This window comes from Pinus tabuliformis, chromosome 2_1 (genome assembly GCF_031772625.1).
Source record: "Pinus tabuliformis cultivar Carrire ecotype Pingquan chromosome 2_1, CPIR1, whole genome shotgun sequence".
In the NCBI taxonomy this organism is placed as follows: Eukaryota; Viridiplantae; Streptophyta; class Pinopsida; order Pinales; family Pinaceae; genus Pinus; species Pinus tabuliformis.
This window is the reverse complement of record NC_142299.1, coordinates 208,642,762-208,668,313: the sequence shown is the minus strand read 5'-3', so window position 1 is coordinate 208,668,313 and position 25,552 is coordinate 208,642,762. Positions and strand designations below refer to the sequence as shown.

At 36.9% G+C, this 25,552-nt stretch overlaps 1 protein-coding gene across 1 annotated transcript in view; it reads right to left on the bottom strand.

Moving 5' to 3' along the window:
• Positions 1–3,521: 3,521 nt before the first annotated feature.
• Positions 3,522–25,552, bottom strand: part of LOC149199478 (uncharacterized) — a 34,177-nt gene continuing 12,146 nt past the window's right edge. The window contains exons 3-13 of the mRNA XM_089400584.1: positions 18,340–18,405; positions 18,027–18,127; positions 16,180–16,200; positions 15,910–15,982; positions 15,739–15,806; positions 11,146–11,166; positions 10,875–10,947; positions 6,977–7,044; positions 5,220–5,294; positions 3,895–3,996; positions 3,522–3,794 (exon numbers count right to left, since the gene is read on the bottom strand). Coding sequence (XP_089256710.1) covers positions 3,756–3,794; positions 3,895–3,996; positions 5,220–5,294; positions 6,977–7,044; positions 10,875–10,947; positions 11,146–11,166; positions 15,739–15,806; positions 15,910–15,982; positions 16,180–16,200; positions 18,027–18,127; positions 18,340–18,405 — 707 coding nt within the window. The 3' untranslated portion in view covers positions 3,522–3,755. The remainder of the gene's footprint in view (positions 3,795–3,894; positions 3,997–5,219; positions 5,295–6,976; positions 7,045–10,874; positions 10,948–11,145; positions 11,167–15,738; positions 15,807–15,909; positions 15,983–16,179; positions 16,201–18,026; positions 18,128–18,339; positions 18,406–25,552) is intronic.

The window sequence follows — 25,552 nt, the reverse complement described above, 5'->3', positions numbered from 1 at the left end:
GACACTTTGCTAATTGGAGGAGCCTCCACCACTATAGCAAGGAGATTCAAGACTCTTTTAGACAAATTTATGAGGTATTCTGGCGGTTTGGTCAACCAGTTGAAAAGTTGTATTTATGGATGGAATGCAACAAATCAGGTCATTCACAATATTGCAAATATCTTTGGAGTCCCTTGCAACCATGAGTGGACTCATTTCTCTTACTTGGGCATGCCAGTGAGTCTAGGACCTCTGAAGGCAGAAACTTGGGACATCATCATTGACAAGGTGAAGCGGAAAGTGCAGCAATGGGGATCTGTTTGGCTCAACCCAGCAGGCCGCCTCATCCTTCTTAAATCAGGTATTTCTTCTCTTCCCCTATATCGTTTCTCTCTCTACCAAGCTCCAGCTTCCTTTCATTACAAAATGGAAGTTATCCTCCGCCAATTCCTCTGGCAAGGAGGGAAAAACGACAAAAAGAAATTCAATTTAGTCAATTGGAAACAGGTCATTCAATCCCAGGACAGAGGAGGTCTTGGTATTAGATCCCCCAAATTTCTAAACCTAGCCTTTGGAGGGAAAATTGCTTGGAGGCTTATAACTGGTCTTTCTGCCTGGTGGAAAAGGGTACTGGAAATTAAATACTTGAACTTCCCCAGACAGCAGTTGCTAGATCTCGATATTCCTAACAGAGACTCATCAAAAATCTGGTGTTTATGTAAAAAAGCTATTCCATTCATGGCTCAGAATATTTCCAAAGTTCCCAAGGGAGGAGCCAGTATTAATATTGGAGCTGATAAAATACTGGGACAGCAGCCAATAAATAGTCACGAAGAAACCATTCCTATTCTCACTTTTTTTAACAGCATTGGTATCCATTATTTGGATCAAATCTCTTGCTGGGATCCACTTTCTCATCTCTGGCTTGGGTGGTCCTTTCCTATTATCCCCAATGATCTTAAAGCTAGCCTGTCTACTCTGCAATCTCTTCTCCACAGCAAAGCTCCCATCAAAAAGAATGAGATGGATGGATTTCGATGGGACCCAATTGGATCAAATTACACTGTCCAAGCAGCCCACCAACACATCTGCTACAGCATTTTCCCTATGCCAATATGGAATCACTGGAAAATGGTTTGGAAATCAGAGGCTCTTCCAAAAATTAAATTTTTTATTTGGACCCTTCTAAAAGGGAAAATCCTCACAGCAGAAAATTTACAAAAGAGGGGTATCAATGGTCCCTCTCGCTGCCCCAACTGCTACGCTGCTGAAGAATCTATGCATCACCTCTTTGTCGACTGTCCCTTTGCTATTGCTTGTTGGAAAAAATTATCCCCCATTGATAATTTCCCTTGGAGTTCCCAGAACTCCATAGGAGATGTGATTCATTATTGGAAAAAGAACTGTCCTTGGAAAAATAAGAAGAGCAATTTAGTGAAGAGGGTCTGGAATACACTCCCCTACACCATGTTATGGAGTATTTGGCTAGCTAGAAACCGTAAAATCTTTAAGGACAAGAACTCGGCTACAAGAATTATCTGCAATAAGGCAAAGAGTCTCGCTCTTGAAACTATTTCTGTCAAATCTCAAAACAATATCGATGTAACAATGTACAGTGTTGAAGAAAGGAGTTTTATCAGCTATATTCTGGATAAAAATAATAGCATTCAGAATGGCAATATAGTTAAAGACCAGCATAGCCAGGAAACCCACAGATGGAAAATCAGGTTAAAAGAGGATGAGTTTGCAAATTGGTTACAAAACTGCAACAGTTACTATCTTTTTTTCGACGGAGCATCAAAGTCAAACCCAGGAATTGCTGGAGCAGGGGGACTGATCTTCAATGCCAATGGGGACTGTATCCTCTTCTATGAATGGGGACTTGGGAAAATCTCTAACAACAGGGCAGAAGCGTTGGCCCTATATCAAGGGCTAATCCAGCTCAACAGACTTGGTATAAGAACAACAAAAATCTTTGGAGATTCATCGGTTGTTATTAGTTTAATGGCTCAAAATAAAGAATCACCTAATGTTCTCCTACAGCAGGTCATTCAGCGTTGTCAACTCTTGCATCAGACAATGGCTAATTTGAATTTTCATCATATCCTTCGCTCGTTCAATAAGCAAGCTGACATGCATGCCAACAAGGCTTGCGACAGGTCAAGGGGCAGTTTACTATGCAATGCCGAGGAGACTCAGCAACCTTTGCCATGAACCATATCAGTTCAACCTGCAACAAATCTTATAGCTCTGACAGGTGGAAGTGGATTCAGATTTTTCAAACATACAGCAAGATCATGATCAGCATTGGGATTTGGCTCAGAATCGATTCTCTCATTCCTCTGAATTCAATCAGTAACTTAGCCGATTTCTATCTAATCGACCTTGCCCTTCTGACTCCCCAGGACAGCCTCCTAGAATTCCCGCGCCCTATCCCTGTTCCTCTCTTCATTCTTGTGACTGCCCCTCATCGTCCCCGCCCTTCTATATATTTCTCCTTCTCCTTCCTCTGTTCAGCGCCCTTCCTCTTATCTGTCCCCCTGTTCTATCGAACTGGGCATTCTTCCCCGAGGTCCTATCTTCCTCTCGCCTCTGATTCTCGTTGGATCTTTGAAGCCCTGAACGTGTCCTCTGCTTCCTCCTTCGTCCGACCTCATCTGCAAAACCTCATTGCCACATTCCGGAGTCTCAACCTCTTCTATCCAATCTCTGCAATGGCCCGCAGCGAGGACTGCCTCCATTGTGCGGATCTTCAAGCAGAGCTGGAGGAAATAAGAGCTCAACAGAAGATCTTAGACGCAAAAATCGACAATCAAAACCGTATCATCAACGACAAGTATCAAGCTGAAATCAATCTGTTTTTGCACAGGGTTTCTTCTTTACATGAGCAGTTTAACCACCTGTCTAACAGGTGCAGCCATGCGGAAGAGTCCATAGAGGTTCTGAAATATATGATGGACAAGCGCAACACTGTTGCCCCAAGCTCCTCAAGCGCCAAGCACATCGATGTGGATGAAAAACCGGAGGAATCCACAGCGCGGCACATTAGTCACATTAATATAGATTAGATATGTTTTGCAAATGTCAGTTTTTGTTGTTTCAGTTTGTAAGAGTCTATTTCTGTTTAGACTTTCTCAAAGCCAGTAAAGGCAGGATTAAGGAGAAAATTCCTTTTTGTAACTCCTCTGATCCTGGTATACCACGGCATTTCATGTACCTCAGGAGTCCAAGCTCCCTCCTTTTTCTTTTCAGATATTAATACAACAACCGACTTTGTAAAATATATATATATATATTATAAACAGCTAATTTAGTCATATTCATTTTATTTATGTTCATTGCTAACCAATATAAATTACTAATTTAGTAGTTTTAGATTGTTTTTTTGTCTTCATTATTAATCAGCATAAATTAATTAGTATGGTTTTGCGATTAAATTAAACCAAAAAAAATTATGTCAATTACAATACTAAATGATATCAAGTGCAACTCTAATTAATTTCCACCACATAAATTATATTATATAAAATGTCAAGTATTACAATATGAGCTTCCAACTTAATATTGGTTGGACTACAATTTACACATGAAATATTGTCTCATCACTTCAAAACATTATCATTGTCTTTCCAAGGCAATTATTTAAAGAATTGACCATCAATATGTATATGTGTGTCTCATGTAGGATATTAACTTTAAGGGTATCGTTAGACTAGTTCTCTTATCTCTCTCTCTTTCTATTTTTGTGACTCCAGTGCTATTGTTCTCCTCTTTCTTCAATTCTTGCTTCTTACCATCAACACTGAGTTCCTCTTCTGAAAATGAGAGAAGATACAATACAGAGTATAAGACATGAAAGACAATGAACACTGAAATATAAAATAAAGTAGACTAAAAAAATTATACGACATATACCTCAACATCAACAATGTCAATGTCATTTCTCCCCATAAAAGCAAGAAACTCGAACAAATTTTCTTCAATTGGGTGATAGTGGCCACTATCTGGTGAAAGGACCTATATAAACAAAGAAAATAAAATGTCACCATAGAAAATAACACCTTAGGACTTATTAATCAACATTTAGGAAAATCTTAGGCACAATCATGCTAACTAAGTTACATGCCAAAAAGCTCAAGTTGTAAATAACTTGTCAAAACAAAAAGAAAGAAGAAGACAACATATAATAAATAATATATGACAAACCACTGGAAAATTGCATCATAGAAGAAGAGAAATATCATATGGTTACCCATATATGTGGGTAGTTAACCTACCCCAATATGCCATGATCCTTAGGGTCCAGAGGAAGTAAACCTCCTACTAACATAATGATTAACTGGTTGCATCTTGGCCTCCAAATAACTACCATGATTTCCCTTACACATCATATTATTCAAAGATTTATAAAACAACACAAGAACCAAGGATACAAAATTGCATTCGATAATGATGATATATTCAAAGCATTGTGATGTTAATAAATTAGTTTTGTGCAAATCTAATAAATATGGTAATCTAAAAATTCTCACTATGCCTTTTTTATCACAAATCTAAAAATGTGAAACAAATATCTATGTAATTATTTGATGAATAACTCATATTATTGTTTAAGAAAAAATAAAAGCATTTTTTCAATCACTAAATATTTTTTAGCACTCATTTCATTGAAACATAAGTGTTATAAAACAATATCCCACTGGAATGAGACAATTAGCAAAAATTGTAATAAATTGGGTACAATGCAACAAGTGAGTTTTAAAAATTGGAATGAAAGACACCTTCGATGTTTACAGTATTAATTGCTCAGACATCAATGTTTAATTTCATAACAAGATAAAATAATAATGCAATAGCTAAAGCACATATATCCAATATTCAACAGATATATTTTTAAGTTTTACAAAGGTGTCCGAGCATAATTTATTTCGTAGTTCGACACTTGATCAGTGCCAAATATTTCTTTTTAAGCAAGGGTCAAACCCAAAAAAAAATCATGTTGGTTGGATTTATCAATATAGGAATAATTCTCTAATGCTACACTCCTTTCATAATTTTAAAATAAAATTGGGCAAGTTTTCCTCGGATGTCAAACAGAATAAATTGATGTTGATCATAAGCAACAGAGAAAAGGAGAGAGGATGAAAGATCTTAACTGAAAATCATAACACATATCAAGGGTCAAATTGTCATCAATAAATATGTACTTAAAATTTTTTGCACTGCATCAACAAACTTACCAAAGATTCTGCACCATGTTCTTTTAGAAGTTCAATCATAACCTGATAGTTAACACACTTTGCGTCTGCAAATGGCTGCAAAAGAAATTGTCTCACTTAAGTCCTCAAACTAAACAATGCACATAGTGGATTCAATACCACTCGTGTTCCAAAATTGAAAAACAAAAACAAAATAATAAATACACCAAACAATGTAAACATTTATAACAACAAAAGATTTGGAAGGCAAAAATTGAACTCCTTGCTCTTGATTTATAAAACAAGGTTTCAGTTGGAAATAAGCAGTGATCCCAGAGATGAGAAGTACAATAAAGCTAAAGTGGAAATAGCTAATGATAAAGAAGAGGAATTCAATGCCAAGATGATAATTTGGAAGACTTTTATCTGGGAGTGGGTGAAGGTAGCCATAAAAACCCTTATCTCACCTCTCTCAAAGGATCTGTGATTGTTAATCAACACCAAGGAGGGAAGTTGCCTATGGAAGAAAGGAGAAATTTGATTAAGGTGAAATGATACAACCCTTCCTATTTTCATTTTATTAGTCTTGCGAAATGAATCTCATTCTGAGAGCCTTTGTTCACAAAGTGCGCTTTTCGCTGCCTTGTAAAGCATATTCCACGCAGATTGTGGTATCATATCAAATTCCTGGTGAATCTATTCTTTCACCTCTTTAGAAAAGTATATTAGAATTATCAACACAAAAATAATGAACCCTCTAGAAAAGGCAATACAAACCAGTTAGGAAAAACAAGTTGAAGGAAGAGCATATAATGAATAGTTATGGCTTTGAGCTCAGGAATTATATTTAAACCCAAAAGCCACAAAAGGATACAAACAGTGAAATTGTGGAATCCAAGAAAGATCTATAGCCTATATTATGATACTATTGGAGGCGCTTTGCACACGTGTGTGCAAACCCTCTCCAACAAGTGGTTGGCTACCTAGAAATAGAACCAAGATATAAACTACATTTTTTCTCCAACAATCTTCTCATTAAGGCAATGGTTACTGTGATGGAGAAGGAATAATAAATAACCTGGCCCTGTTCAATAGTTGATCTTACAAACTCTGAAATTTTTGAACAAGCACCACGGCCATGCTCCAAACAATCAACATAATTATTAACTGCAAAACATGTTGAGTAAATATGAATTTCGGAGCCACCCAATCTCATCAGAGAACCCAGCATGAACCATAAGAAAATAACATTCTAGTTATCGAGGAAAATAATAGCCTATAAATCTCTCAAAATACACGACATTGCCCCACAAGTGATGGATGAGATTATTCCATGTTCTAGAGGCTCATTGTCAATAGTGGGAGGTCCCCAGGGAAGCACAGTAAGAGGACGACTAGGAAAAACCAAATTTACATGTGCCAAAACTTTCTGATATCAAAGCAAAGTGAAGATCAACCAACCTCTTGAAAAAAATTGAAAAAAACACTACATTCTAATGTTTGGGCATTGAAATATTTGAAATGTTAAAGTTATACGCTTGAGTATCATATCTAATCCTTCTCTCCTCAAAAGATACTAACAATAAATGAACTCGTGTACCATTTATAAACCATCACCATTACTCTGAATCCTTATCAGGTGTTACCAGTACAAACAGTCACACAATGCAAAGAAGAAGAATGATACAAACCAAGTTCAATGGAACATAGTCATTCAATTAGATAAGCACGTAGTTAAAAGTTAAAACACCAAAAATTCCATTGATCCATAATCTTGAATAAAAGATATAAATTCTTACCTGCACCTCCCCCTTTGTCGGATCAAGAATAACTTCTCCATTGTCTCTCACACCGAAACAAATTGCAACTAATTAAAAACAACTTAATTTTTCTAAGAGAATGGACATCAAAGGCAAAACAACAGCGTTAACTAGAACTAAACTTAAGATTTAGAAAATAATGAACAATACTGTTATGTAAAAAATAGTTAATTTTAGGTTTATTATTTAGTTTAGGTTTAGTTAGGCGAAAGGGCACGATCATAAGATCATGCCCTTTCCTAAAAGGTGCCCATGGCGGTATATAAGCCAGGCAGCCCACTGTAAACATTCATCATCTGTCTATTCTTTTATTAATAAATTATTTCTATATATATTTCTGTTTATCCAGATATTTTCTGTTCCATCTAGTATCAGAGCTGGTCGATTCTCTGCCTTCAAAACATAGGTTCTCATTGCCGCCAACAATCATCGACCTCATCTCTCGCTATTACCATAGCCCTGTTGGCCGTCAGCCGAACCCAGACCTCCGCTCTGCTTGTTTCGCAAATCCCACATAGTCATTACCGTTCCGCCACTGCCGCTGCCCGGTGCTGCACAACCATTACCCGACGTGCCTCAGTCCTTCCACTGCATGAAACTGTGACTGCACCGTTTTCGAAACCATCCCACCGGAGTCTTTACTGCACACCGAAGATCGCACGCTAAGAAGGACCGATACGCTGTGACCAGGCGACGACGTAATAACTGATACCATCAATACGGTGCAACGATTAGTGACACGTCAGGGTTTGTATTAACGAAATTTAATTATTAATAGTATAACCATCAATCAATAAGGGGATACGGTTCAGAAAGCCCTGTATTTTGTTTGAGGTGATAACGTTGAAGTTCCGGCGTCCCCTTTTTTTTATCTGCGGTATTATTCTGTGCGGTTATATCCCCGTCCACTGCAATCCGGTCCCTGCAAGTCGTCTGCCACACCGAAATTGTTACAGCCGCCACTGTCCGCTATTCATCATCGCTCTGTTTCTTTATTACTGCCCACGTCTGTTTCAAACCGTCGTGTCGCTCCAAGTTAAGTCGATAGGAGTTTTATTATATATATGCATAATATATATAATTAAATTATATTAAAAATTATATATTATATAATATATATAACTATATTATATTAAAAATTATATATTATATATAATTTTATATACATATAGTTAGTGAACCGTAGTTATATATATTTATAATATATATATAGTTATATTATATATTATATACAATACAAATAATTTAATTAATTAAATTTATTTTAATTAGTTAAAAATTATATATATAAAAAGTTAATTTAATTAATTAAATTTATTTTAATTAATTAAAAGTTATATATATATATATATATATATATATATATATATATATTAATTTAATTAATTAAATTTATTTTAATTAATTAAAATTTATATGTATAAAATTTATTTTAGCTAAAAAAAAAAAAAAAAGGGAAGAAAAATATCTTAGCTGGCAAATAAATACACGCCCCCGCAAACGCGCTCAATGTCGACAATGACAATGGCGGATTTCCAAAAAAGGTTGTTGGATGTAGAACATAAGATAAATAACAACCACGACGAGGTCAGTAAAAGATTAAATGACGTCGAGAGCAAGCTTGGGGAGCAAGCAGACAAAATCAAAAATCTTGAAGATACGACAAATCGAATAGAGATAAAAATGGAAAGTCAACATGTCCAAACAGAAGTAAACTTCAAAGAGGTCTTAACAATGCTAAAAGTTCTGTGTAAAAGGTCGAATTGTACGCCCGAACAACTGCTAAAAGAAGGTGAAGAGAATCAAGAACACCTTTCGTCAGATTCAACTAAGTCCACAGACTCTCATGACAAAGTTGAATCCCCAAAAAAATCAGTGACACCCCACCAAGAAGCAAGTAACACAGCCTTTACAAACAAGCAACTCTGGGATAACTTTACCAATCAACACCCTTTTTTCGCTCAACCAGTAGCAACATACCAGCGACGGGCAAAAGTCGAGATGCCTAAATTCGATGGAAACGAAAAAAACAATGTTGCATGGATAAATAAAGCAGAAGAATACTTTGAGATATATGACATCACTGACGATGACGAAAATCTCAGACATGCATCCATGAAAATGGAAGGAGAAGCATATAACTGGTATATGTGGTGGAAAAAGACAACACATGTCATTAGCTGGAGGAAATTTAAAGATGCATTCTTCAAAAGATTCCAAGGTGTAAAGGAAGAAGAGTTCTTTTCAAAACTCATCAAACTACGACAAAAAAGAAGTGTCGATGAATACACTCAAGAATGGGAGACCTTAGTAACACGAGTACCTGGGTTATCAGAATCTCGTCTAATTCAGTCATACATCTCGGGACTCAAAACCCATTTACAAGCAGAACTTGAGATGCATGATATTACATCTATAGAAGAAGCAAGACGAAAAGCAAAAACAGCCGAAAAGAAATCCGAACCAATACTTTGGTCAACAGCGGAAAAAGCTTATGCAAGACGAAGGATACCTCAATATGTGGACTCAAATAATACAAAATATGCTCCACCACATCGTCGTGAAGATGAAAAATCTAATGTGGAAATGCAAAGGATAAAAGAGGGTAAATGTAAACGTTGTGGTGAGAAGTGGGACCCCAAACATAGATGTGTTAAAGGAAAAGAACCAAAGAACCTATATAATTGTGAAGCAACCAATGATTCAAACAGTGAAGATTATGACATAGAAGACACAGAAGACGCCCCAGAATTCTCACCAGAACTAGATGATGGAAGTATTCCACAAGTATCATTATCAGCTGGACAGGTATATCACAACCTCAGACCTTAAAGTTAAAAGGACACATAAAGAAGAACAACGTAGTGGTTCTCATAGACTCTGGAAGCACACACAATTTTTTAGATACAACTGTGGCAAAGAGACTCAATATATTTTCATTTCCCTTACCAAACATGAAAGTGATGATAGCTAACGGTAAAAAGATTGAAAAGGTGGGAAAATGCCATAAGGTTAAATTGCAGATTCAAGACTTCAATTTAGAGTCTCCGTTTTTCACAGTACCGTTAGGAGGAGTAGATGTAGTCTTAGGTATCCAATGGCTACGAACTTTAGGTACTTATGCCGCCAACCATCAAGTACAATTTATAAAATTCAAATGGGGAGGTCAGAAGTACAAGCTACACGGATTTCAACCACCAGAAAATCAAGTTACATCATCATCCCAGATGATGAAGCTGAGTCGAAATGGAGCACCTGCTTATGTAGTACAATGTCACCAATTAGAGATGTTAGCTGCAAATACAACCAAAGAAGAGTCACCAGAGATACAAGATTTGATTCGGAAGCATGAAAAAGTATTTCAAGACCTACCTATGAAGATGCCACCTAATAGGGAAATTGAGCATACAATAGAAGTCAAGGCAGGGTCAGACCCTGTCAACATCAAGCCATACCGATATCCACATCACCAAAAAATGGAACTTGAGAGATTAATCCAAGACCTTTTAAAGTGTGCGACCTTGATCATCTTAGAATATCTGATCAAGTGGAAGGACTTACCCGAAGAAGACGCTTTCTGGGAGAATGAATCATTCTTCAACAACATCCGTCGTTACTTATGCTTTGAGGACAAAGCATTCTTTTGAGAGGAAGGCAATGTTATGTAAAAAATAGTTAATTTTAGGTTTATTATTTAGTTTAGGTTTAGTTAGGCGAAAGGGCACGATCATAAGATCATGCCCTTTCCTAAAGGGTGCCCATGGCGGTATATAAGCCAGGCAGCCCACTGTAAACATTCATCATCTGTCTATTCTTTTATTAATAAATTATTTCTATATATATTTCTGTTTATCCAGAAATTTTCTGTTCCAAATACCAATAATGTTTCTCAAAGGAATTTGAGCATCCACCAAAGCAGCGCATGCTGCATTGATAGAACATGCTAGCAGCTGAATTCACTTCATTAAGGAATTCTTATTTTTCAAAAATTTAGTTTGATTTGTGACTCAATAGAGAAATTAATCCCTGATGCAAATATAACACACACCATAACTAAACTAAAATCAATAACCTTCATCTTGTTGCATCAAATCATAATTGAAAAAACTTATAAAAAATGATAATGAAATAGTAACAAATAAAGATACAACTCCATCATCATTGACAACCTGCAAAATATAGAATCAAAAAGTGCATATTTGAGAATCAAGACCAAGTGGTGAAGTATAAATGTACTTTAGAGCAAAAGCACTAGCTGTATTACTCCATGCTTAGGCAGACAAAAAAGGCAAACAACAAAACAACTAGTAAAAATTGCTTACAAAAAGCCTAAGCTTAGGTCACAGATCAATATTCTAGGCACAAAGTTGCAACTTGAAAATACAATGCATGGAAGGTGATAGTGGTGACCAGTGACCACAATGGAATGAACTGAAAATTCTAGTAATGTGTTTATGTCTTTGAATAGACATGTTGCATAGACAATGTTAATGAATGATGAAATAATAGGAAGACGACTGAGGGATGGCAGGTGTGGGAGGGGTTTTCTATAGCCATGGAGGAATTATAGAATGCAGTTATGCATGAAACCTTGGAAGCAAGACTAACAATCAGGTAGAGGCTTATGCCTGTTTTCAAGGTCTTCCACTGGAAAAATCTCCAAATTAAATGTTAGTGGAGATTCCAGTTTAATAATCAAGCTTATGCACAAAGGGAACTCTCCAAAAGATAACAGGTTCAATGTCATCCTGGCTAAAATTAAATCCCTTGCAAAAAATTGAGTCCATACAATGGATACATGTTCTTAGACAAAACAATGAACACAGTGATCACTTTGGAAATCAAGCTACATTGAAAATTTTTGGGATTTTGTTATTAATGACATTAGAATTTCAATCCATCCCATAGTCACGGATCGAGGAAGGCGTCAATAAGAAAACTTAGAGTCTCCTTTTAGTGCTTGAGTACCAATCTGGATATGAAATTTGTATCTGTTTTTTAAAAAGGAATTATATGGGTTCTATGTCTACTCAGCCACTCTGTTTCAAGAACACTGGTGCAAACTATGGGTGACTTTTTGTATTATCTTTTGGACGCTTTAGCCTCTTTAGCCTCATCCTTCCTATAAATAAAATTTACCACTTTTTGTTTGAAAGAAAATATATATATTTATATATATATAGGAATATGGCAAAGGTTCATAATAGGCTAATAGCTTCTATCTCTCAGGACTGAGCAATGCACATTTTGAAAAGAAGCAAACACTGGTAACTTCTACTTTACAGGAATGGAGCTGATACAGGGGTTAGCTTACTCCACTAATCAAAGACATCAATACATTTGGAGGGGACAGAAAGATGGGCCTCAGGCTTAATAAAGAAGTTAGCTTAGCTGAGGTAAGATGCCAACGTCTTTCTATGCACAATTTAGAGCTAGCTCTTAACTTTTTGCCTAGACTAGATATTAGCAGCAAGAACGCTGCTCAATGTTCATACCTAAGCGTGAGAGCTGTAAACTTTCTTTGACTATATAATGTAAAGAAAGTGACCAACTAACTTCCAAAAGGGTGAACAGATCCCACAAAAAATCAACATTTCCATGCTATTGTGCCAGAGGCCACTCTAAATGTAAAAGGAAAATATATTTGCATATTCAACATGGAGTTGTAGTAAAAAATAAGCTTTGCACAATCCTGACCTTTTGAGATGAATGTAATTGGAAAAGGAACAACCAAGGATATGACAGAACACTTGTTTGTGCAAGACAAGAATGTTGAGCATGAGCATAACATTTTGGTTGATTAGTTTAAAAAAAAGTGGATGTTGGGTGACTCTTGATGCTTATTTCATAACTTGACTGTAAGATCAACAATGGACATTGGATATAACTTGTATAATGAAATTTCAGTAAAATGTTTCTGCCAAATGGACAAACAAGAAATTAATTTGGCTAGAAATATAATAAATCCAACGGCTACCTTACAACCATTTTTCTCGATAATGGATTATCTACAAAATAATATATGTTGTAGTATTTGGATGAACTGTAGAGAGAAAAATATAATCCAAAGTTCTCTTCAAAATTATCTCACATTCCTTCTCCTTCTTACCTGAAACATAGCAACAAATATTCCATGTATAGTTGCAAACTTAAAGTGAATGCCCATTAATGCAGAGCAATGTGCGTCCATCAATAATGAATTGCAAAATTTAACATTGCAATTCTGGATAGAGTCCTCAATGCCCTCCAAACTAACACAACCATATTGCATGGAATAGGCCTCATAGGCCTCAAAATCAACATGCTTGCATTCACCAATTAAATTTTTACCTTCCAAATGTTTTATTTCTGCTGCAAACTTCCTTCCTTTGATAAAGTAAGAAGAATCGTCACCATCTGGAATATGTGGCCAAGAATCAGGCATAAGAATGAACTTGAAATCTTCCTGAAGTGTGGGTATCTCTAAGGCTTTCTTGCAGTCTTTCCATTCCTCTAAAATAACATTTGGAATAGGATCACAACATGGATCATTGACTTCTTTCATAAGATAGTCACGAGCATTCTCATAAGCGACATTAAAATTATGAACATTAAATTTTGTTTCATTGTATGGTAGTTTTAGAAAAGACCAGGCTGCATGATATGTTGTTTCTGTACACAAAGGTCTCCAGCAGAGAAGCCTTATCAGTGTGTCAAGAATCTGGCACATTGGCATTCTCTCGCTAGATTCTATTTCCTTACTAGGGTCACCTTGCGAGTGCTTATGTTGCACCCTTTGAGGAAGAATACCCCGTACATCCAATAATGAATTATCCATCTCTTCACTCTGAAATTGGATTGACAACAAGCTCGGAGATGCCAACACCAATTTGTTGTTCCCAAAAAAAATGAAGGATAGCAATCCACTTGAACTTGTCTTTATATTTGTATCCAGAAGTGTAATATTCATAAATTGTGTTTCCAAAGGCCCAACAACATTGCCCTAACTTTTCTACTCTTCAATTTGAATACTAGTGTTGACCATAGAAATTCCAGATCCTGCAGCTACCTTTGTGCTCTCATTTAGCAAGTCTCCAACAAATAAATGATCATTTCACTCAGGGTTGAAGGTTGTAGTGGCCAATGTTTGTGGGCACAAAAAAACAGTAGCAATACTATTTACCAACTCTTTGTTATTGACTACTTGTAAAAGACGAGATGTTATATACAACGATATAAGAGTGCTCATCTTGGGAAGAAATAAATTAAGGGATGGTAGCAAATCTTGCAGAATCAATAAATAAAGAGAATTATGTGTGATCGGTCTGCTCAAATCAGAAATACTGGCACAAATTATGTCAATGCAGTTATAAAGGTCATCTATGATTTCTTCAACTATAGAAATAATGTTGTTGTCATCTCAGAAACATCATCAACCTGTACTGCATGAACAACAAGAACATCTAATTTTAAGCTTTTCCCCTTGAGGCATTTCACCAAATACGAGTATGATAACATTATTTGGCTTGTGACAAACTTGTTGACACTTTCATCACCTCTATATATAGCAAGTGGGAAAGCACGTACAACTGTATGGACCATGGTGTCTCTATAATAAGTGAATTCAACAACCTCACTATACAATGGGAAGGAAAGTACAACATTCTGAGATTCCATATTGAAAGAGAAATTCCTTTTCATTATAAGTTCCAATCGATTGAGTATTGTATTAGCCTTACTTATATTTTTCACCCTTGAACCTTCCTAAAACAAGCGCAATTTTGGAGGTCCTTCAATCTCATCTTGTAGCCTTTTGATAACATTGTACATTTGATCAAATTTCCTGTTCCCCGTCAAGGGTGCCAGATGATTATTTGATGAGCCCCAAAATCCCTTAACATCAATTTCTGGACAAGCCAGTAGTTCTTCTATAAAATTAATTTCTCCAGTGCTTCTTAAAGGGTGGCGATCCTAATCCCTCAAAAGGCGTTCTACAAGTAGGCAATGGTTACTGTGATGGAGAAGGAATAGTAACTAACCTGGCCCTGTTCAATAGTTGATCTTACAAACTTTGAAATTTTTGAACAAGCAGCATGACCACGCTCCAAACAAGCAAGGTAATTATCAACTGCAAAACATGTTGAGTAAATATGAATTTTGGATCCCCCCAAACTCATCATAGAACCCAACAATGAACCATAAGCAAATAAAATTCTAGTTATCCAGGATAATAATAGCCTAGAAATCTCTCAAAATACCCGACATTGCCCCACAAGTGATGAATGAGATTATTCCATGTTCCAAAGGCTCATTGTCAATAGTGGGAGGTCCCTAGGGAAGCACAGTAAGAGGACGACTTGGAAAAACTAGATTTACATGTGCCAGAACTTTCTGATATCAAAGCAAAGTGAAGATCAACCAACCTCTTGAAAAAAATTGAAAAAAAAAACTACATTCTAATGTTTGGGCATGGAAATATTTGAAATGTTAAATTTATATGCTTGAGTATCATATCTAATCCTTCTCTCCTCAAAAGATACTAACAATAACTGAACTCATGTACCATTTATAAACCATCACCATTACTCTGGATCCTTGTCAGGTGTTACCACTACAAACAGTCACACAATGCAAAGCAGAAGAATGATACAAACCGAGTTCAATGGAACATAGTCATTCGATCAGATAAGCACGTAGTTAAAAGTTAAAACACCAAAAATTCCATTGATCTATAATCTTGAATAAAAGATATCAATTCTTACCTGCACCTCCCCCTTTGTCGGATCAAGAATAACTTCTCCATTGTCTCTCACGTCGCAACAAATTGCAGCTAATTAAAAACAACTTAATTTTTTTAAGAGAGTGGAAATCAGAGGCAAAACAACACCTTTAACCATAATTCAACTTAAGGTTTAGAAAATAATGAACAATACCAATAATGTTTCTCAAAGGAATTCCAACATCCACCAAAGCAGTGCATGCTGCATTGATAACACGTGCTAGCAACTGAATTCACTTTGTCAAGGAATTCTTATTTTTCAAATATTTAGTTTGATTTGTGACTCAATGAAGAAATTAATCCTTGATGAAAATATAACACAGACCATAACTAAACTAAAAGAATAACCTTCATCTTGCTGCATCAAATCATAATTGAAAAAACTTATAAAAAATGATAATGAAATAGTAGCAAATAAAGATACAGCTCCATCATCATTGACAACCTGCAAAATATAGAATCAAAAAGTGCATATTTGAGAATCAAGAGCAAGTGGGGAAGTATAAATGTACTTGAGAGCAAAAGCACTAGCTGTATTACTCCATGCTTAGGAAGACAAAAAAGGCAAACAACAAAACAACTAGTAACAATTTCTTACAAAAAGCCTAAGCTTAGGTCACAGATCAATATTCTAGGCACAAAGTTGCAACTTGAAAATCCAATGCACGGCAGGTGATAGTGGTGACCACAAAGGAATGAACTCGAAATTCTAGTAATGCGTTTAAGTCTTTGAATAGACGTGTTGCATAGACAATGTTAATGAATGCTGAAATAATATGAAGACGACCCAAGGACGGCAGGTGCGGGAGGGGCTTTCTATAGCCATGGAGGAATTCTAGAATGCAGCTATGCATGGAATCTTGGAAGCAAGACTAACAATCATGCAGAGGCTTATGCCTGTTTTCAAGGTCTGCCACTGGTAAAATATCAAAAATAAATGTTAGTGGAGACTCCAGTTTAATAATCAAGCTTATGCACAAAGGGAACTCTCCAAAAGATAACAAGTTCAATGTCATCCTGGCTAAAATTAAATCCCTTGCAAAAAATTGAGTCCATACGATGGATACATGTTCTTAGACAAAACAATGAACACACTGATCACTTTGCAAATCAAGCTACATTGAAATTTTTTGGGATTTGGTGATTAATGACATTAAAATTTCAATCCATCCCATAGTCACGGATCAAGGAAGGCGTCAATAAGCAAACTTATAGTCTCCTTTTAGTTCTCGAGTACCAATCTGGATATGAAATTTGTATCTGTTTTTTTAAAGAGATTATATGGGTTCTATGTCTACTCAGCCACTATGTTTCAAGAACACTGGTGCAATCTATGGGTTACTTTTTGTATTATCTTTTGGACGCTTTAGCCTCATCCTTTTTATAAATAAAGTTTACCACTTTTGTTTGAAAAAAGTTAAAATTAAAATTAAAATATATATAGGAATATGACAAAGGTTCATAATAGGCTAATAGCTTTTATCTCTCAGGACTGAGCAATGCACATTTTGAGAAGAAGCAAAGACTGATAACTTCTAGTTTATAGGAATGGAGCTGATACAGGGGTTAGCTTACTCCACTGATCAAAGACATCAAAACATTTGGAGAGGACAAAAAGATGGGCCTCAGGCTTAATAAAGCAGTTAGCTTAGCTGAGGTAAGATACCAACCTCTTGTTATGCACAATTTAGAGTTAGCTCTTAACTTGTTTCCTAGACGAGATATTAGCAGCAAGAAGGTTGCTCAACGTTCATACCTCAGCATGAGAGATGTAAAATTTCTTTGACCATATAATGTAAAGAAAGTGGCCAACTAACTTCCAAAAGGGTGAACAGGTCCCTCAACAAATCAACATTTCCATGCTATTGTGCAAGAGGCCACTCTAAATGTAAAAGGAAAATATAATTTGCACATTCAGCATGAACTTGTAGTAAAAAACAAGCTTTGCACAAACCCGACCTTTTGAGATGAATGTAATTGGAAAAGGAACAACCAAGGATATGACAGAACACTTGTTTGTGCATGACAAGAATGTTGAGCATGAGAATAACACTTTGGTTGATTAGTTTAAAAACAAGTGGATGTTGGGTGACTGTTGATGCTTATTTCATAACTTGACTGTAAGATAAGAAATGGACATTGGATATAACTTGTATAACGAAATTGCAGTAAAATTTTTTATGTCAAATGGACAAACAGGAAATTATTTTGGCTAGAAATATAATAAATCCAATGGCTACCTTACAACCATTTTTCTCAACAATGGATTACCTGCAAAATAATAGATGTTGTAGTATTTGGATGAACTGCAGAGAGAAAAATATAATCCAAAGTTCTCTTCAAAATTAGTTCACATTCCTTCTCCTTATTACCTGAAACGTAGCAAAAAATATTCCATATATAGTTGAAAACTTAAAGTGAATTCCCATTAAGGCAGAGCAATGTGTCTCCATCAATAATGAATTTCAGACTTTAACATTGCAGTTCTGGCTAGAGTTCCCAATTCCCTCCAAACTAACACAACCATATTCCATGGAATAGGCCGCAAAATCAACATGCTTGCCTTCACCAATTAAATTTTTACCTTCCAGATGTTTTGTTTCTGCTGCCAACTTCCTTCCTTTGATAAAGTAAGAAGAATTGTCACCATCTGGAATATGTGGCCAAGAGTCAGGTAGAAGAATGAACTTGAAATCTTCCTAATGTGTGGGTATCTCTAAGGCTTTCTTGCAGTGTTTCCATTCCTCTAAAATAACATTTGGAATAGGATCACAACATGAACTATTTACTTCTTTCATAAGATCATCACGAGCATTCTCATAAGCAACATTAAAATTATGAACATTAAATTTTGTTTCGTTGTATGGAAGTAGTTTTTGAAAAGACCAGGCTGCATGATATGTTGTTTCTGTACACAAAGGTCTCCAGCAGAGAAGCCTTATCAGTGTGTCAAGAATCTGGCACATTGGCATGCTCTCGCTAGATACTAGTTCCTTACTAGGGTCACCTTGTGAGTGCTTATGTTGCACTCTTTGAGGAAGAATACCCAGTACATCCAACAATGAATTATCCAGCTCTTCACTCTGCAATTGGAAACCCAACAAGCTCGGAGATGCCAACACCAATTTGTTGTTCCCACAAAAAACAAAGGATAGCAATCCACTTGAACTTGTCTTTCTATTTGTATCCAGAAGTGTAATATTCATAAATTGTGTTTCCAAAGTTCCAAGAACATTTCCCTGACTTTGTTGCTCTTCAATTCGAATACTAGTGCTGACCATAGAAATTCCAGATCCTGCAGCTACCTTTGTGCTCTCATTTAGCAAGTCTCCAACAAATAAATGACCATTGCACTCAAGGTTGAAGGTTGTAGTGGCCAATGTTTGTGGGCACCAAAAAATAGTGGAAATATTATTCACCAACTCTTTGTTATTGACCATTTGTAAAAGACGAGACGGTATATACAACGATGTAAGAGTGCTCAACTTGGGAAGAGATAAATTAAGGGATGGTAGCAAATCTTTCAAAACCAATAAATGAAGAAAATTATGTGTCATCGGTCTGCTCAAATTAGAAATACTGGCACAAATTATGTCACTCTAGTAATAAAGGTCATCTCTGATTTCTTCAACTATAGAAAATAATGTTGTTGCAATTTCAGAAACATCATCAACCTGTACTGCACAAATAACAAGAACATCTAATTTTAAGCTTTCCCCCTTGAGGCATTTCACCAAATCTGAGTATGATAACATTGTGTGGTTTGTGATAAACTTGTTGACACTTTCATGAACTCTATATATAGCAAGTGTCAAAGCACGCACAACTGTATGGACCATGGTATCTCTATAATAAGAAAATTCAACAACCTCACTATACAATGGGAAGGAAAGTACAACTTTCTGAGATTCCATATTGAAAGAGAAATGCCTCTTCATTATAAGTTCCAGTCGATTGAGTATTATATTAGCCTTACTTACATTTTGCACCCTTGAAGCTTCCCACAACAATCGCAATTTTGGATGTCCTTCAATCTCATCTTGTAGCCTTTTGGTAACATTGTAAATTTGATCAAATTTCCTGTTCCCAATCAAGGGTACCATATGATTATTTGATGAGCCCCAAAATCTGTTAACATCAATTTCTGGACAAGCCAACAGTTCTTTTATAACATTAATTTCTTGAGTACTTCTCAAAGGGTGGCTAGCCTAATGCCTCAAAAGGTTTTCTATAAATAGAGCCTTGCAGATTTTGTAGGGAGAAATAACTATATAGTAAGAAAGATCATCATCTGGCTTCATCCTATGCAAATGTGCAACTAACTCTCTAAGGGTATAGATTGTAATTTCTTCTTGAACAACTCCATCGATTGGGGTAGACCCTGAAGAGATTGAATGCAACATACCCACAAACGCTGTTACATATAGATTATGTAACAAGAATTTATCTCCGTTGGAATTTGATTCTTTGAACTTTCCAATAGCGCCAATAATCTTCTTCAGCGTAAATGTCATAACAGAAATTAGTGCACATTTAGGAAGGCAATCTAAAATAAATGTACCAGGCTGTATTACTGAATTCGTCACACCTAATTCCTTCAGGGTTTTTCGAGGTGTTCGTTTCAAAATTTACAAAGCCTCAAAAGGAGATGGACTGCTGGTTGACTGATAATCATATTCATTTAAGAAGGGCCAAAAGGTACTAGGCACACCTTCCTTTAACGATGTTTCCAGATTTAAAGTCTTAATACCCTATGGCCTACAAATTTCCTTAACAAAGAGTGGAGGAAATGGTTCTGCAACTTCTTCATTGAAAGTATGCCAATGGCCCATTTTCTCAATTAGGACATTCCCGAAGGAACTACACCATTTCTAGTGTATTCTCCTCTTACCTCGATCAAAAACTAAAATTATGTTGTTGGGTAACTGAGTGGAGGTATTTTTGTTTCTATCTCGATGATGATACATATCCCCCAATTCAATAACTGCCATTTTACAAGAGTTGAAAAGAGTCTCCTTCATAATTTGATCCCTGTTTGAACTTTGGGCAAATTTCATGTTTCTTCCTTGTAAAGTAATCACACATGGAAATAAACCCAAGGTCCTGCTACTCTGGGTTGGATCAATAATATTTTCTTTAAGAGTACTAGGGATAGCTGGATTATCCCTCTCAAATATCTTCCTTTCAGGTCCAACGTGTTCTAACAAGGCTCCAAGTCGTCTGATAGACAACTCAACTTGTTGTTCCTTGATAGTGGTAGAATAATGTTGTTGTAATCTCAGAAACATCATCAACCTGTACTGCACAAACAACAAGAACATCTAATTTTAAGCTTTTCTCCTTGAGGCATTTCACCAAATCTTGTTAAAATTGGTAACTAGAACCAAACTCCATGTGGGTCATCTCATTTATGGCAGCTGATATTTTTCCTACATTCCTCTTGTTGAGAGGTGTAGGATTGATCTAAAGATCATCCGGTTCCCACAAGTATTTATGGAGATACGAATTTATTTGTATTTACTTGACAAATTGTCAAGGTTGGCCAGCAGCTAAATGTGTGGCACGCATGCCCAGCTAATCATATAAATACAAGTGAGATTGATTCATTTTCAACTCATCTCATCTCTCACATTCTTCTCCCTCTCCTTGCATATTGGGTACACATAAGGAAGAAGATTTCTCTCACATGGGAAGTAAGAGGACGCAGGCTGAAGGAGGACGCAGGAAAAAAGGACGCATAAATAGTTGACTGCATTGACCGAGTTTGACCAGGGCTGCTGAAGGTCTCTTTGACCAGCGTTGACCAAGTTTTGACCTCAAAAAAGTGCGGTTTTGGTGTGGCTGCCTCTCCTAGGCAAGCCGCAGTTTTTGGCACAAAAATCAAGGCAATCCAACCACATGTTTGACCAGCGTTGACTGTGCTAGTTTGGGGCAGCAGGTTGACTTCAGTCAACTGCAGTTTGACTGTGTATTTAGGGCTAATTTTTCAGGCTGTTCAAAGACTAGTTGACTGGGAAATTGAGCAAGCATATTGGAGGTCAATTTCATCCCATTTGACTAAGTTTGCTATTGCTGATTTAGGTTTGCTGCTGCTGATATAAAATTACAGAATTCTGATTTTGTACTATTTATCTCTGTTGAATTATTAAAGATAAAAGAAGATTTGATCAAATGGTTTCCCCGCATTGGGGTTTGTCCCTGGCTAGCCACCACATCTTCTGTCTCTTGTCTTGGCTTGTTTTCTGTCAATAATTTAATGTTCTATATGCACTTTACTTAATGCATATGCGATTGCTAATCAGTGGTTAATAAGAAGAAAAGAAGTAAACTGCTCTAAGCATAGAACATACCATAACTTAACATGGTATTAGAGCTAAGGTGAAGACAAATCCCAAGCAAGAGCAAGAGCAAGAGCAATCACCGAAGGTTGGCAAGGCTATCCTAAAAACTACATGGGGTCCTCAACACTCTTCCCCGCCGAAGACAAGCTCCGTGAGAAGTCTGACTATCACAGATGGAAGATGTCTCTCGATCTGACTTTAGAAGATCAGGAAGTGTTGGACCATGTGAGAGGCAATATTGTTGTGCCTCCATCAAATGCATCCGTTGTTGCCAGAAGCAAGTGGACCAAGAGAGAAGTCAAAGCAAAGAAGATCATCCGCGACTCTATCGACAAGTGCCTGGTGGCCTATATTTCCGAGCTGACCACCACCAAGGAAATCTATGATAGAGTGGTGAGTTTATTTAAACTTAATGATGCAAATCATGTTTTGTTCCTTAGAAATAAGCTAAATGAAATTAAGAAGGGCAAAGATGAGAGTATGCAAGCATATTTCTTAAGGATCACCAAGATCAAGAATGATCTCTTATCTATAGGGGAAGTAGTTCCTGATAGGGAAATGACTATCACAACTCTTGGAGGACTGCCACCTGAATGGTATATATTCAGGACTACTCTTCTCAACAATAATGTCATCCCAGGATTTGAGGAATTGATGGCTAGATGTATTCAAGAAGAAACAAGGAAGGAAGAGCAAGAAATGCCCTCACTTAAAGGCAATCCCTCTGCCTTTTCTTCTCATGCTAAAAGAAGAAACCATTATGGGGCTAAATCCAAAAGAAAGGTTGGACCGAAAGGTGGAAGAAAGGGATGACGTTACCATTGCAACAAAATGGGCCACTATGCAAGGGAGTGCCTAGATAAAAGGGACTCACACCATGACGATGATCAAAATCACTCTTAAGGCAATCAAAGGAATGACAGGTCAAATGGAAAAGGTAAAAGAAATGTCGGAAATCAAGGAAGAGGACAACCCTTCAAGAAGGTAAGAAACTCCAGGTATGAATCTAACGTTGTTAACAATAACCAAGATGAATATTGTCTACCAGTGGCCCTCCCTACTACTGCTCCCTCGGACTTGCTGGGACATTGGCTTATTGATAATGGTGCCTCAAGGCACTTCACTAGTTACAAAGAAGCTCTCTCTAATCTGATAGAGAAGGAGACCAACCTGGAAATTGTCCTTGGGGACAACGCAAAATATCTCGTGAAAGGTGTAGGGAATGTCACTCTTCAATTGAATCAGGGTAATACAATTCATTTGCAAGAAGTCATATATGTACCTGATCTCAAAAAGAACCTGGTGTCCATTTAGGCAATGGAAGACAAAGGCTACAAGGTGACCTTCATCAATGGCAAGGTACGTGTATGGAAAAAGAATTTTAAAGAAGCTTTCACTCTTGGGTTTCGAGTTGATTCATTATATTAGGTCGGAGGAAGTCCACTGGGTGTCATGTCTTGTGACACATCACTTCAGTCTGAACTATAGAATCGTAGGTTTGCTCACCTTCATTATAAATCTCTACCCAATGCAAGACAAATGGTGACAGGGATGCCCGAGTTCCAAGCAGAGAAAGAAGGTGTATGTCCTGGATGTTCTGAAGGGAAGCTAAAAAGGGGACCATTCCCCTCAATCCAAAGCAAGACCTCCGATATATTGCAGTTGGTTCACTCAGACATATCTGGTATGATGCCTATGAACTCCTTGGGAGGATATTTATATTACCTCACTTTTACAGATGATTATTCTCGCAATATTTCAATATACTTCTTGAAAAAGAAGGATGAAGTGTTCACTTGGTTTCGTCACTTCAAAGCCTTGATCGAGAATGAAACCGAAAATAAGATCAAGATCTTAAGGAATGATAATGGGACTGAGTATAAATCCAATGAATTCCATGACTTTTTCAAAGAGGCTAGCATTAAGAGGGAGACTACAACACCATATAATCCTGAGCAAAATGGTGTGGTGGAAAGGAAGAATCGGACGATTGTGGAAGTTGTCCATGCTATGCTCCATGATCAAAGACTTCCGAAGTTTCTATGGGCCAAAGCTGCGAATACCACCGTATAGGTGCAAAACTGATGCCCTCATCAAGCATTGGGTTCCAAGACTCCCGAAGAGATGTTCACTAGTAAGAAACCTGACGTATCTAATTTTAGAATTTTTGGAAGTCCTGTATATTTTCATGTTCCGAAGGAGAAAAGGAATAAATTGGGTGCAACTGGAAAGAAAGGAATCTTCGTGGGCTATAGCGAAAATACTAAGGGCTACAGAATCTATGTGCCTGGTCAAAGGGAAATTGAGATTACCCATGATGTCACCTTTGACGAAGATATGGCTCTTAGCAAAGTTGACAATCTTCCTACTCAAAGGGGATCTAAAGAAGCTGACCCCCAGGAACCAAAGGAAAAGGAAGATGAGACGATGTCTGATGTGGAAGAACCTTTGGATCCTATTGATCCCCCTCTACAAGAGCCTTCCTCTTCTAGGAAAAGGCCTTCATGGCTTAGGGGGACACATGATGATTCTGAAGGACACATTGCACCCAGAGGGACTTTCCGGGAAAGTAAGAAGTCGGTCAAGTCTCAGGGATACTTGACCATCATGAGCACGATCACCCAAATTGAGCCTTCATCATTTGCGAAATCTATCAAGCACCAAGTATGGAAGGATTCTATGACTAAGGAATATGAGTCCATCATGAAAAACGATGTCTGGGATGTGGTCCCCAAACCCCAGAACAAAGCAGTTATCACCTCAAAATGGCTTTAAAAGATAAAGCATGTAGTTGATGGAAGTGTTGAAAAGTATAAGGCTCGTTTTGTCGCTCGTGGCTTCTTTCAGAAGGAAGGAATAGACTATGACGAGATATTTGCACCTGTTGCCCGATATACCACCATCTACTCAATCATAGCCCTTACTGCTTCGCAAGGATGGAACCTACATCAGATGGATTTCAAGACCCCGTTCTTGCATGGTTCGATCAAAGAGGAAGTCTATGTGGAACAACCCGAAGGATCTGAGATTCATGATTGGGAATCTCACGTATGCAGGTTGAAAAAATCAGTGTTGTGAAAATCGCAATTTTATCGTTTTATCGCGATAAAATCGTGATTTTATTGTTTTATCACAATTTTTTCGATAAGCCGAAAATATCGCGATTTTTATACGAAATTATTGCGAGTAATTTTTTTTGCACGATTTTTATGAAATTATCGCGATAAATTCGAATTTATCGCGATAAAAACCGAAAAAATCGCGAGGCTTCGCGGCAGCGAGGTTTTATATAGTTTTTTTGGTTTTTTTTATGAATTCATTTGGACAATCGCGCGCAGAGGGCAGAGGAGAGCTGGGAGACTAAGCTGGAGAGGGTTTGAAGCTAATTCGAAGTGCTTAGAGGAGAAAATCAAGAGGAGACCACTGATTTCTCCATAGAAACAGTATGTGGATTAA